The 13,651-nt window shown below is 47.4% G+C and overlaps 1 protein-coding gene across 3 annotated transcripts in view; it reads left to right on the top strand.

Annotated features, from left to right (window-relative positions):
• Window positions 1-13,651, top strand: part of ZC3H7B (zinc finger CCCH-type containing 7B) — a 93,168-nt gene that overhangs the window by 58,682 nt on the left and 20,835 nt on the right. For all 3 annotated transcript variants that reach the window (XM_031938819.1, XM_023505345.2, XM_031938818.1), the window contains exons 12-16: window positions 545-603; window positions 1,821-1,983; window positions 5,133-5,294; window positions 8,647-8,852; window positions 11,474-11,574. In XM_031938819.1, the coding sequence (XP_031794679.1) occupies window positions 545-603; window positions 1,821-1,983; window positions 5,133-5,294; window positions 8,647-8,852; window positions 11,474-11,574 (691 nt within the window). The remainder of the gene's footprint in view (window positions 1-544; window positions 604-1,820; window positions 1,984-5,132; window positions 5,295-8,646; window positions 8,853-11,473; window positions 11,575-13,651) is intronic.

Genomic DNA, 13,651 nt, shown 5'->3' with positions numbered 1-13,651 from the left:
ATCGGGAGAAGTAAAGACTCTATTTCAACTTACCCTATTAGTCTAAATATAGGCCATTCCAACAAAGGCCACTCCCTTAAAATAATCCTTGGGTTTAAAACCGAATTTAAAACCACTTCCAGCCCCCAAATCCAAATTGCAAAGCAAATAGGGTGGGAGGTGAGGGGGAAATTCAGACCTCTTGCCAGACAGATCGAAAAGCTCAGCAAGATCATGGCAAGATCTCAGTTTGAGATTTCACATTCTCAGAGATCATCAAATCCAGCTCCCAGTTTTGCAGATGAGGAAACTGAGGTCCATAGACATGGTGTGACCGGCCAAGCTCATACAGGCAGTGACCATCAGAGGAGGATCCAATGCTGCTCCTCTGACCTCATACCTCCTCCCTTACATGTCAGAATCTGACCGTGGCCTCTTGGGGACTAAGGGAGGCAGAAAAGGACTTGTTACAGGTTTAGAAATGGACATAGTCCACATGCCATGCTTCCCCTCCACCGCCCCTCCTACAAGGGAAAATAATGCTCATTTCTCTCCCCCCATCTAGAGGACACCTCCTCTCAGGATCTACGGCCACCAAGCATCACTCAGAAGCCGCCCCCTGCAGTGAGTGAGGTTCCCCTGGGGACATCTGGGAGGCTTGGGAGAGGATAAGTTTTTGCTGGGGGTCTTCTCCTTTCCAGGGTGTGGGGGCTGGAGTGGGAAGGAAGAATGAGAGCCCTGGTCCTTGTGCAGAAAAAAAAAGTTGGAACCCTACATAGTCAGGTACTCACTGCTAGACCCATAGAAAAGCAGAGAGTCCCAAGGTGCTGGGACCCCAAAGATCTTAGGGACATTTATCCCAATCCTCTCGTATCCAAATGGGCAGAGCAAAACCTAAGCAACTAAAATGACTGGTCCAAGATTGTCCTGAAATAGGTTTCCTAGAGGTCTTTAAAGAAAGGTGCTGCCCAGGACCTAAGAAGAAGAGCATGGGGCCAGTGAGTCACAGAGACTGGACTCAAGTCCTCAATCAAATTTAGGGAAAGGGATAGAATTGCCTGGAATTTCCCTGATATAGGGAAATCCCAGATGAGGTAACTCCCTTCACCAATCAATCATTTATTTCAATTTATCCTATTAATCTGAATATAGGCCATCTCAAAAAAGACCACTCCCTTAAAATAATCCTTGGGTTTAAAACCAAATTTAAAACCAAGGCAACTTGGCTCTCTCTATATAATTCATTTTTTGTTAAAGCTTTTTATTTTCAAAACATATGGACAAATAATTTTTTAACACTGACCCTTGCATAGCCTTGTGTTCCAATTTTCTCTTTTCCCTCCATCTCCTCCCCTAGATGTCAAGCAATCCAATATACGTTATACATGTTAAAATATATGTTAAATCCAATATATGTAAACATATTTATACAATTCTCTTGCTGCCTAAGAAAAATCAGATCAAAAAGGAAAGCAAATGAGTAAGAAAACAAAATGAAAGTGAATGATAACAAAAAGAGTGAGAATGTCATGTTGTGATCTATATAATTCATTATTGACCCAGTTCTTCCTGACTCCAAAGCCAGCTCTCTGTTTACTATACCATAACACCTTTCAAACCCGCTGGGTGCAAATCTCTCCCCTTTTTGGGGCTCCATGAGGAGAGATATTGGGTTGCTTAGTTCTAATATTCTTGAGTTCTTTTCATTAATTGGATTTCATTATCAGAGAATGGATCTGAGCTGGGAGGGAAGGAAGGAACCAGACACCCTGGGTTTGTAGTTGGGCTGGCAGAGTCTAGCAAAGGGGATTCACTCACCTTCTTTTCTATCCTGTATCTAGCCAGCCAGCCTCAGTAGCACAAGTCACTCCCCTCTGCCCAAGGTGGCCGACATGCTACCCCAGCAAGAGTCCGCCTTGCCCAATACCGCCCTGCTCGTCAAGAACCCCCTGGCTTCTACCCACCTCTTCAAGCAGGCCTGCCACCTCTGCTATCCCAAAACAGGTAATGTGATTCCCTACCCATCTCCGGTCTCCCCTTCTATCACTCGAGACACCGAGATTCATGGAATCTTGTACAAATCTTGAAAAATCAACTTAGAAAATCAGAGAATCTTGGAATCATAGACCTTGAAAACCATAGACTTAGGGAATCTAAAAGATTTCATAATCCTAGAGCTAGGTCTTCCTAGGTTCTTCTGAAACTCTTCCCTTAATCTTTTCTTACAGCACAAGAGCTTTCCTGATAATCATGGACCTGAATCTTAGAAATGACTCTGAATCCTAGAATCTTGGGTATTATGGACTTTTACAATCTTAGTATTTCAGAACAAAAAAAATCTCAGAAATGGAAAAGACATTAGAGATGACTTAATTCAATCCCTCTCCCAGGGGATGCATTTTATGTTTCTACAGAATGATGCCAAATGGTTATCTAGCCTCAGTAATGACAGAGAAGTCATTATAAGATTACCCTTACGATGCTGGACAGCTCCCTCTCTTAAGATCGTTCATTCTATTGAACTGGAACTTTACTCCTTCTGTCTTCAACACTTTATTCTTCTGCTGCTTTTTGACTTTAAACCCCTCCCTCCTTTGACTGACAAGTGTCCCAGCAAATTATTTTGAACTCTTAAAAATTATTTTTCAGATTTGTTCTTTCTCTTTCTAACCCTATCCCTAACAATTGGGGGAGGAGAAGGCGGCAAAAACAAAACCTTGTTACCAATATACACAGTCAAACACAACAGATTCCTGCATTGTCTGTGTCTGAAATTATCTTTCTCAGTTCTTACTTTTCTGGCAGGAGGTGAGCAGCAGGCTTCATCATGAGTCCTCCAGAATCATGGCTGGTCACTGCATTAATCAATTAAGTCTTTTGAAGTTGCTCGTCTTTATGATATTGTTATTGTAGACATTGTTTTCCTATTGACTTTACTATATGTATCAGTTCAAAAAGGTCTTCCTAGATTTTTCTGAAACCATTCCCTTTATCTTTTCTTACAGCACAATAGCGTTCCATCATATCCCTAGACTATAACTTGTTCCATCATTCCCCACTTGATGGACATCCTCTTGGTTTCCAATTCTTTGCTATAACAAAAGAAATTACTATAAATGTGTTTGCCCAAAATGGATCCTTTTCCTCTTGCTTTGATATTGAGGTATTGGCTTACCGGTAGTATCACAGGGTCAAAAGATATGTACAATTTGATGTCTTGGGACATAGGTCCAAATCATTTTGCAGAATAACAATACAGAATTAATATGTTTGTTTCCCTACAGCCCCTCCAACATTTGTCATTTTCCTTTTTGCTTTTTTTAATCTTTGATGGATGTGAGGTGGGATTTCAGAATTTCTTTGATTTGCATTTCTCTAATTGTTAATGGTTTTAAGCCTTTTTACATAGTTATTGATACCTTGGATTCCTTTCTTTGAGCACTATCTCCTTATAGTCTTTGACTATTTATATATTAGGGAATGACTCTTATTCTAAAAAATTGTATCTGTTTCCTTAGACATCTTGGAAATGAGACCTTTATTAGAGAAACTTGCTGAAAGATTTTTTCCCTAATTTATCATTTCCCTTCTCATTTTAACTCGGGCTTCATTGGTCCATCTTGGGTATATTCCATCCTAGCTGAGAGCCTGCTATTTCACCTTCAAAAACTAGTTCAGAAATCCACATCCCATTCTTCCATATCACCTTCTTAATTCTTAAATTCTTCTGTCTCTTCTGAAGGCCTAACCTTCCATTGGCAGCTGGGATGGAAGCATCCCCCCATACTTCAAAGGTCTCCTGTTTCTTGCTCAAGCCTTTGTAATCTCCAGTAATATTTTCTGAGTTCTTTTAGCTTCTAGAAACGTGCAGTAGTTCAGAGGTTTGACAAGTCTGTCATGTGATAAATACATACACACGCCCATAGAGCAGCCAGAATACATCCACACCATTTGTCCTGTGGGCCTCCGTTCCACTCACTTCCCAGGACACCTTAAAGCGTTCCTCTGATCAAGAGTCTCCAGCAGAAAGCTTGTAACATCTTTCAAAATTCCTAATTGAATTCCTAATTCCTAATGAGCATTCGCCTCAAGTCCTAGCACAAGCAATATGAAATTTGTCCTTTTTTTTCTTTACATGTTAAAATATATGTTTGTTCCAATTTATGTAAACATATTTGTACAGTTAACTTGCTGCACAAGAAAGATCAGATCAAAAAAGAAAGCAAATGAATAAAAAAACAAAATGCAAATGAACAACAACTAAAGGAGTGAAAATGCTGTGTTGTGATCCACACTCAGTTCCCACAGTCCTCTCTGGGTGTAGATGGGCCTCTTCATCACGAGATCATTGAAACTGGCCTGAATCACCTCATTGTTGAAGAGAGCCACATCCATCAGAATTGATCATCATATAATCTTCTTGTTGCCCTGTACAGTGAAATCCTGGTTCTGCTCCCTTCACTCACCATCAGTTCATGTAGGTCTCTCCAGGCCTCTCTGAAATCATCCTGCTGGTCGTGAAGCTTGTCTTTCAGCCAAACATTTTGCCTCCTCTGTACTTGGGCCAAACTGACCTCTCACTTCCCTGTTTTCAGTCCAAATTCTGCCTTGTGCTCCCCGCAGGACTGCAGTGATCACTTCTCCCTGCTTTCCAGGACCAGCTGAGGGGCCACCTTTTCCAAGAACCCTGCTCTCTTCCTCTTCCTCAGAGGACTTTGTCAGTGCTTCTCCTTTGCCTTATTCTCATTCCCCTAAATGCAGTTATTGGTGTTTATTTCTCCTACTTCCTAGTCCCCCTAGCCCCCAATTAAACCTCTTGAAATCAATCTATACCACTTTTTGTGTTCTCTCAAACCCAACACAGTTTACTGGACTGATCCCAGGGGGAATTCAGACTAATATGATGCACGGTATGTAAGCAAGGAGCTTTTGGGGAGCCAGAGTTTCTGATTTTAAAACAATCTGGGAAGACTTCATGGAGGAGGAGATATTTCAATAGCCATTTGAGTACTAGAAGAGAAATAAATCCTTAGAACCCTCTGACTTCTTTCAGACGTGTTTGCTTCTTGTCCTCCTGTTTGCCTCTGCCGCTCTTGTGGCTCACATGTGTCCACAGGCCCGGACTCATAGATCCCTTCTTGCCTTCCCCACAGGTCCCAAAGCTGGTGACTACACCTACCGGGAGGACCTAGAGCACAAATGTAAACGGGACATTCTGCTGGGGAGGATCCGGAACTCTGAGGACAAGACGTGGAAGCGGATCCGGCCTCGGCCCACCAAAACCAGCTTCATCGGCTCCTACTATCTGTGCAAAGGTGAGCTGGGGGCCAGCAGAGAGGAAGGGGGAGGGAGGAGCACAGTGCTCCAGGAGCACCATGCAGTCTCACTCTGGGTGGAAGAGCCCTCCCAGCCCTGGTCATAGGTTTGATAGAATAGTCGTTCTAGCAGCTCCAGAGACTTTGGAACAGAGACTGTTGGAGATAGGACGGCCTTAGAACAGGGGATGTCAGAGCCGAGAGGGAGCTTAGAATGGGGGATGTCAGAGCTGGGAGGGGCCTTAGAACAGGGAATATTAGAGCTGGGAGGGAACTTGACCCCAAAATGTTAAAGTTGGAAGAATCAATGAAGTGATCAAGCACTCAGTCACCAAGCATTGGTTAGATTCTTAATATGTGCCAGACAGACTCCGAAGATACCAAAACAGCAAAAGAAACCATGTGTGCTCTCAAGAGCTTATAATGTACTGGAGAAAACACATGCCCATAGAAGTCAATGTAAAACCTAGTAACTGCATGTGCCCAAGATTATTTGCGGGGAGGCCCTTGCTGTTGGGGGATCAGGAAAGGCCTCAGTAGGAAGTAATCCTGGAGCTGAACTTGGAAGAAAACCAGGGACTCCCAGAGAAAGAGATGAGGAGGATGCACACTCTAATCCCAGGGGTCAGAGAGTATCAAGATCCAGGACTGGGATTTGGAGTCTCATTTGTAAGCAAAATTGCTTGCTGGAACACAAAGTTCTAGAGCAGTGAGAAGACTTCAAATTTGAGATCAGAAGCAATAGGGAGCTACTGGAGACTTTTGAGTAAGGGAGTGACCTGGTCAGATCTGTGCTTTAACTATGTGGAGGACGGGTTGAAGAGGAGGCCCAGAGGTCTTAGAGACCACCAGACCTTCTGGTTTTCTAGTTTTTTGAGCAAGGAGACCTTCCCATCCAAAAATGTCATCAATTCCTACATAAGAGTATTTGTACTATTGGTGATCTAGTCATTGAAAAATCATATGACGAAGGATCCTTCGGTCCTCGGGAACATTCTCAAATTAATGAGTAGTTTGTGAATTTGAGGCAGTAAAGCATGCGACATGCTCCAGAAGGGAGGTCTGCTTCTCGGGGGAATCACACATGGACTGGGCTAACCCCCGTGGGTCGCTGGGTGGGAGCCGTAGAACCAGGGCTAGCCCCTTATTTTTTAAGGAAAACGTGTTTGTTGCTTGCCCTTTGTTCTCTAAGAGGCCCATGACATAAGGAAGGTGAATTGGATTTAAGAGAGGCAGGGATGTGCAGTCACCAGCCTTCCTTTCTCCTCCAGAGCCATCTGGATCCAATGGCCAGATATAGATCAGGACACCTGGAGATGGTCCTGGAGTAGTGTGCAGGAACAGCAGGAAGAGGAGGAGGAGGAGAAAAAAGAGAGAAAGGAGGAGGAGTGGGGAAAGAAGAGGGAGGAGAAGAAGGAAGGGGGAGGAAGAAGAAGAGAAAGGAGGAAGAGGAGGGAGAAGATGAGAAAGAGGGGAAGGAGGAGGAAGGGAGGAAGAAGGGGAAGAAGGAAAAGAAACAGGAGAAAGAGAAGGAAGAAGAAGAAGAAGAGGAGGAGGAAGGAGAGGAGGGGAAGGAGAAAGGAACAGGAGAAAGAGAAGGAAGAAGAAGAGAAGGAGAAATAGGAGGAGGAAGAGAAGGAGGAAGAAGGGAAAGAGGAGGAAGGAGAGAAGGAGAAAGGAAGAGGAGGGAGAAGAAAGGGAAGGGGAAAAGGAACAGGAAGAGGAGAAAGAAGGAGAAATAGGAAGAAGAGGAAGGAGAGGAGGAAGAAGGGAGAGGAGGAGAAGGAGAAAGAGAGAGAAGAGGGGGAAAGGGGAAGAAGGGAAAAAGGAAAAGGAACAGGAGAAAGACAAGGAAGAAGAGGAGAAGGAGAAATAGGAGGAAGAGGAAGAAAGGGAAGAGGAATGGGACAAAGAGGAGGAAGAAGAGAAGGAGAAAGGGGGGAGGAGGACAAGATTGTCAAAGTAAAGGTCCAAGAGCTTGAGGCTTGGCCCACAGCCTTCAGATTTGGTCATTAGAAGGAGTTTCATTTGAATGAGGAGATGAGAAGGCAGTTGCAGGGACTGAGGGGTGAGAGGGGAGAGGGCTCCAGAGTCCATATCTGGACCAGAAATTTCCCGGATTCCCTGGAGCCGACCTGAGCTCGTGTTCTGCCCATCTGTGACCGGGGGCCACCTCCACACCACGGCAAGGGGTTCCAACCCTGGCTCTCGTGCTAACTCCCTGTGAGGTTTGGAAAGTCACCTCTCCTTCCTGGTCTCAGTTTCCTCATCTTTAAAATGGATTGAGCCAAAGTAGATGGCCTCTGAGCTCCTTCTCGGCAATATGAGCCTTGGAGATATCTGTGCATTTTGGCAGAGAGAGATTTTAACAAATGGAACATCTGAACGTCATGGGACGTCAGGCCCCACCTTGACCTATTAGGTCTCCAAGTATTCACTAATTGCCTCCCCCAGCTCAGTAAGGAAACTTTACAATCATCCTTCTCTCCATGGGGGTTTATGTTTTGGGAGGCACCTTCCTTACGATTACCCTAAAAGAGAGGAGGCGGGATCATTATTGTCCCCCTTTTTCATCTTAGGGCCATGGGATGACCCTGCTAGAGTTAGAAGGAGCCCCAGGTCACCCAATGGAAAGGCCTCGTTTTACAAATGAGGAAACTGAGCTAAAGATAAAGGAAAGATCAAAAAAGCAGGTGATAAATCCTGAGATTTGTGGCTTCATATAGAATTTTCCTTTTGGGCTCTGCTCTCTCACTCCCCCTTCCTCCCTCTTTCCTCCCCCCTCTTTCCTTTCCCCTCCTATCTGCTCTCTCTCCTCTCCTCTCCTCTTCTCTTTTCTCTCTCTCTCTCTGTCTCTCTCTCTTTCTTCCTCTCCCTCTCCCTCTTCCCCTCCCTTTCTCCCTCTCCCCTTTTTTCTCTCTCTCTTCCTCTCCCCCCTTCCCGCTTCTCCCTCTTTACCTCTCCCCCCTCTTCTCTCTCTCTCCCCTTTTCTCCCTCTCCGCCTCTCTCTGGTGTTCACAATCCAACAGTCTGATAAACACATGCCCGCTCTGGGCCAGGCTCCATGCTAAGTTCTTAGATTAGAATTAAAACATTCAAGAAATTTTTTTAAAAATTCACTTGAGCAGGACTGAAGCCCAGCAGGCCTTTAGAGGTCTTCTTGTCTGATCCCCTCATTTGGGTAAGGCCGCAGAGGAGGAGTGAGCTGGGTAAGAGCTCCCCAGTGGCGGGAGCCTCCCTCAGGACTCGGGAGCAGGGGGTGACAGCCTGGGCCGTGGCCTCGAGGGCCGGTGGGTGACTGGGCCACGGCTTCCCGTGGCGGAACGTGTGTGTCCCTGTTGCCTCTCCGCAGACATGCTTAACAAGCAGGACTGTAAGTACGGGGATAACTGCACCTTCGCCTACCATCAGGAGGAGATCGACGTGTGGACTGAGGAGAGGAAGGGGACCCTCAACAGAGACCTCCTCTTCGACCCCCTTGGGGGAGTTAAACGGGGCAGCCTCACCATTGCCAAGCTTCTCAAAGAACACCAGGGAATCTTCACCTTCCTCTGTGAGGTAGGACCCCCGTACTCCTCAGCCTCCCTTTGGTCCAGCTTTCCAGCCTCTCTGGGAAGGGAAAGGCTCAAAGGCTGCCCTTCAGCCTTCCAGCCTCTACAGAGGGAAATGGCTCAAAGGTTATCCTTCAGCCTTCCAGCTTTTCTAGAGGGAAAAGGCTCAAAAGCTGTCCTTCAGCCTGCCAGCCTCTCTAGGAGGGAAGAGGTTCAAAGGCTGCCCTTCAGTCTTCTATTCTCTCCAGGAGGGAAATGGCTCAAACAAAGGCTGTCCTTCAGCCTTCTAGCTTTTCTAGAGGGAAAAGGCTCAAGGGCTGCCTTTCAGCCTTCCAGCTGGGAGGTTGTGGGGGTGCAGTTGTGGTCCTGGAGGGGAACCGTCCCTCTCATCCGCACATGGCCAGAATGAGCATTGTTTATTCACGAGCCAGAGTTCTGAAGTGGCGGTGAAGAAAGGAACCTAAATGTAAGAGAGAATGTCCGTGAGAGGAGGGACCCTGGGTCAGAGAACGGAGACTCTCCAAGCTTGGAAGACAGGAAAGAATCTCAAAGCTGGGAAAGACCAGAGATCAGGGAATTTCAGCTCTGGGAGGAATCTTAGAACGGTAAAGATCAGAACTAGATGGGCCCTAGAATCTAGAATGGCAGAGTTGGAAGAAGAATTAGAGTTGCACAGAACCTTAGAACACAGAACGTGGATATATCAGCATTGGATTAGGTGAAGATCCTTTGAATCCAGAATACCACAACTAGAACACCAAACAAAGTGGAATGGCAGACGTGATAAAACTAAGATTCCCTTATATCCGAGCTCGGGAAGGGCCCTTAGAATATGCAGTATCAGAATCAGGGATCTTCTTATTAAATGGGAAAATTGTGGCCCAGAGAGGTCCTGTCATCTGCCCCGGGATACACAGCAAGTTAGAGGGAGCCCTGGGCCTCGCATCCGGGACTTTTTCATGCTGAAAGTTGCAATTTTTGAAGGAATTTTGAAGGGATTTCAGCAATTATTGAGTCAACCCTGTTATTCTCTGGAGGAGGAAACTGAAGCCCAGGGAAATGGGAGTCAGCGCCAGAGTTAGGGCTTCCCCCCAGATCTCATGTTCTCACCCCACTCCACTAAGGATGCGCCATCTCCCAGTGTGGAGTATTTATTATTGATCCCGGAAAAGGGAGGGCTTGGGGAAGAAGAAAGGGAAAGGAGCAGACGAGGCTTCTCCCCTCAAGGTCTAAATCAGATCCAGCTGGGGAGGTCACTGAGGATGAAATCCTCAAAACAAAGTAGTTTGCATTCCCTGGTTCCTGGGGGGGGGGGGGGAACAAACAAAGAAAGAAACAAACATAAAACTTGGGAAAGTTCACTAGCAACAGAGGCTTGAGAATGAACAGAATTGCCCTTTCTTCAACTCTGAAAGTGGAGGCGGGGAATAATAAATTAGGATATGTAAGTAAAGTAAAAAGAAAAGAAAATTACGACAGAAGAAACTAAGGGTAATTTGGGTCTGTTTTAAGAGCAGCATAGTGTGTAGACCTAGGATGAGAGATTTATAGATGGAAGGCGCCTCAATGACCATGGAGTTCAAACTCCTTAATTTAGAGGTGAGGAAAGTTAATAATAATCATAATAACTAACAGTTGTACAGCACCTACTATGTGCCAGGCACTGTGCTAAATGCTTCACAAATATTATCTCACTCAATCCTCACAACAACTCTATGAATAAAGGGCTGGTATTATCTACATTTTCACGATTAATTTTTTTTTTTTTTTTTTTTGCTGAGGCAGGTTAAGTGGCTTGCTCAGGGTCACACAGCTAGGAAGTGTTAAGTGTCTGAGGTTACACTTGAACTCAGCTCCTCCTGACTTCAGGGCTGGTGCTCTAAACACTGCGCCCCCGAGCTGCTCATTAGTGGTTAAATGTTAAGAAACTTGCCCAGAGTCACACAGCTAGTGACCGAGGTAGGATTCGAACCTGGGTTTCCTGACTCCAAGCTTCCCCGGCTTCCACAAGAAGGGCGCTGCCCTGTCCTGCTCACAGCTAGGATGTTGGGTTTCGTTCTGAGCAGATGGAGGAGGGTCTCGGGACCCCGGGTCACAGCATGGGAAGCGTGAGGGAGCTGGGGCCGTGGAGGCGGGAGCAGGGAAGCCTCAGGGGAAGGGAAGGCCCGTGGAGGGGCGCCGAGTGCCGGGACGGCTGACGTGTGGGCCCCTGAGGACCGGGATCAGTTTGGGGCAGCAGGCCGGAGGCCAGTCTCCACTCGGTGACAGAGAAACGTTCTAACCGAGCCAGTCCCGGCCTCCTCCGCGGTGAGTCTCCTGTTGCCAGATCTTTAAGCACAGCTGGATGGCCCTCCTGGGACACGATTAAGGCCTTCAGCCTTCCAGCTTTTCTAGAGGGAAAAGCTCAGAGGCTGCCTTTCAGCCTTTAAGGGGTCCCGGTGGCCTCCGAGGCTCCTTCTGGTCGGAGATTCTGGGGTAAGCCGAGGACCGGACGGCGCCCGCGCTGCCCACTGGCCGGGAAGCAGCCCTGCGACCCTTTCTGGGCTCCTCCAGCCCTTCTCCCTGCCCCCCCGGGGTTCGGAGGGCCCGGGCCCTAATCTCCCCGTTTTCTGCTCCTTTATTGAACAGATCTGTTTCGACAGCAAACCCCGGATCATTAGCAAGGGGACCAAGGACTCGCCCCCCGTCTGCTCTAACCTGGCCGCCAAGCACAGCTTCCATGACAACAAGTGAGTGGCCGGACCGGCCCAGCTCGGTTCTCCTCCTGCTCCTCCCTGACGCTGGCTGCTCTCAGGCTGGGGCTTCTCAGGACCCGGGAGTGGGGACCCTTAGCGGCTGGTGTCAGCAGTGGGTGCGATACCAGGTGCCTCCTACAGGGGTCAGTGTGATACTGAGGAAGACTGGTTTTCAGCACATCTGTCACTGGCTCCCTGCGTGAGCGAAGGGGAAGCAATCTCTGAGCCCCAGGCTCCTCCTCTGTCAGATAAGGGGGTGGCCCATGTGAGCCCCAGAGCCTCCTCCAGCCGTGACTCTGCGACCCCCGGCCCCAAGCCTGCCAGTTCTTGTCCTTCTCTCACGCTGGCTCTCACTGAGGCCATCGAGCCCTTTAACTTCCCCAGGCAGTTGTGAAGGTCACCCCTGGTGGTCCTCCAGGCCCCCGAGGAAGGAGGTGGTGCCTTTTTAACAGGCAGGGAAACTGAGTCCCGGAGAGCCGGGGTGACTTGCCTCAGACTGAGACAGACGTAGGGGTCACTGGTGCTGATCCTGGGGGGTTTTGCCTTTAACTGGGCCCGTGTCGGGCTTCTTGCTGCCCGTGCCTGTGGTCGTGGGCCCTTCCCGGCTCTGCTTTCCCAGGTGGGTGGAACTGGAGATGGGCCAGAGCAACGGTTCTCCAAGTATCATCTGGGAACTCAGGGGAGGCTTTGAGACCCTTTCAGGAGCCACAAGGTCATTTTCAGGTGACCTGCGGGTCAACTTTCTAATGTGATAAATTATCTATAAATAATATAGATAGCACCTAACGAAAAGCTCTTTGGAAGGCCAGTGAGGGCTTTCCCTGGAGGAGGCCTACAAGGCAAGGAGTCCCGGGGACGTTTTACAGGCCTTTTGGTCTCAAACCAGACTGGAACTTCTGGGTCGGGGCCAGCTTGGATCACCTGTGCCCAGTCCCTCTTTTCCATCCCCACATTTGTGGGAGTAATTGAGAGCTCAATCCATTGTGATATTTTGCCAATGATGGAGAAGAGAAAGAGAACGGGTTCTAGGGCTCAGGGAGGCTCTTTGGGCTCCCATCTCTTCTCTAAAACCTGCTAGCTCAATGATCTTGGACAGGTCACTTCACCTGTCTCGGTTTCCTCCTCTGTCGAGGGAGGTGGTTGAGCTGGGTGACTTGCAAGTCCCTTCTGGTTCCAGATCCGGGATGTGCAGTTGTCCTCCCATCGTCTAACTACCGAGGGTCCCCACCCCACTTCTTTCCCTCGTACCTGTAGATCCTCAAAATCAGCCTTGGAAGAGAGGGCCCAGCTTGCCACTCTGGCTTCTTTACCAGCTCATGTTTTATGGCACTTGAAAGTTTATGAAGGGTTATTGTTACCAGGAAATAGCCAAGGAAGCGCCACACAGCCGGTAGGTGTCCGAGCTGGGACTAGAATCCACATCTCCTTGCTCCATGTGCAGCATGTGTGAGCATTTCCATTTCTACTGCGTGCGAGCATTCAAAAAGTGTTCTCCTCGAAACAGCCTGCTGAAGTATTTAGGGTGAGGATGATGAGATCCATTTTAGAGATGTGAAAATTGAGGCACTTGCCCAAATAAATGTCAGAATGAGGATGCCAGACATGGAACTTCAGACTTCTAGTCTAGCTTCCCTCAATGCTGACCCAGATGTTATGCCCTCGGGGCAGATGCCATTCTAGAGGAGGGTCTGGGACCCTTCTCAATGGTACTCAGAACAACAACAAATCGTAAACCAAATGGAGTGCTAGCAAATGGGGAATGGCTGAACAAATTGTCGGGTGTGAATGGATGTAACTGCCCTAAGAAATGACAAATATGAGGAATGCAGATAACTTGGGGAAAACTGGGGACATGGGTGCAAATTCTAGTTCCACTTTTTTGTGAATGGTCTTCAGCAAGCTTCTGCTTTATCTCTCTGGACCTCACTCTCCTCATCTGTGAAATGGGACCTTAATCCAAATCAGAGGTACTACCCATAGTCTGCATGTGGCTGACGCAACTCTTAAGTGCTCCAAACCAGATTAAAATATAATTAGGAAATGTTTAATCAAATTAATAAAAATACAACAT

The sequence above is a fragment of the Sarcophilus harrisii genome, chromosome 5 (genome assembly GCF_902635505.1).
Source record: "Sarcophilus harrisii chromosome 5, mSarHar1.11, whole genome shotgun sequence".
Taxonomy (NCBI): domain Eukaryota; kingdom Metazoa; phylum Chordata; class Mammalia; order Dasyuromorphia; family Dasyuridae; genus Sarcophilus; species Sarcophilus harrisii.
Note: the sequence above shows the minus strand (reverse complement) of the source record. Positions and strands in the feature narration are given on the sequence as shown.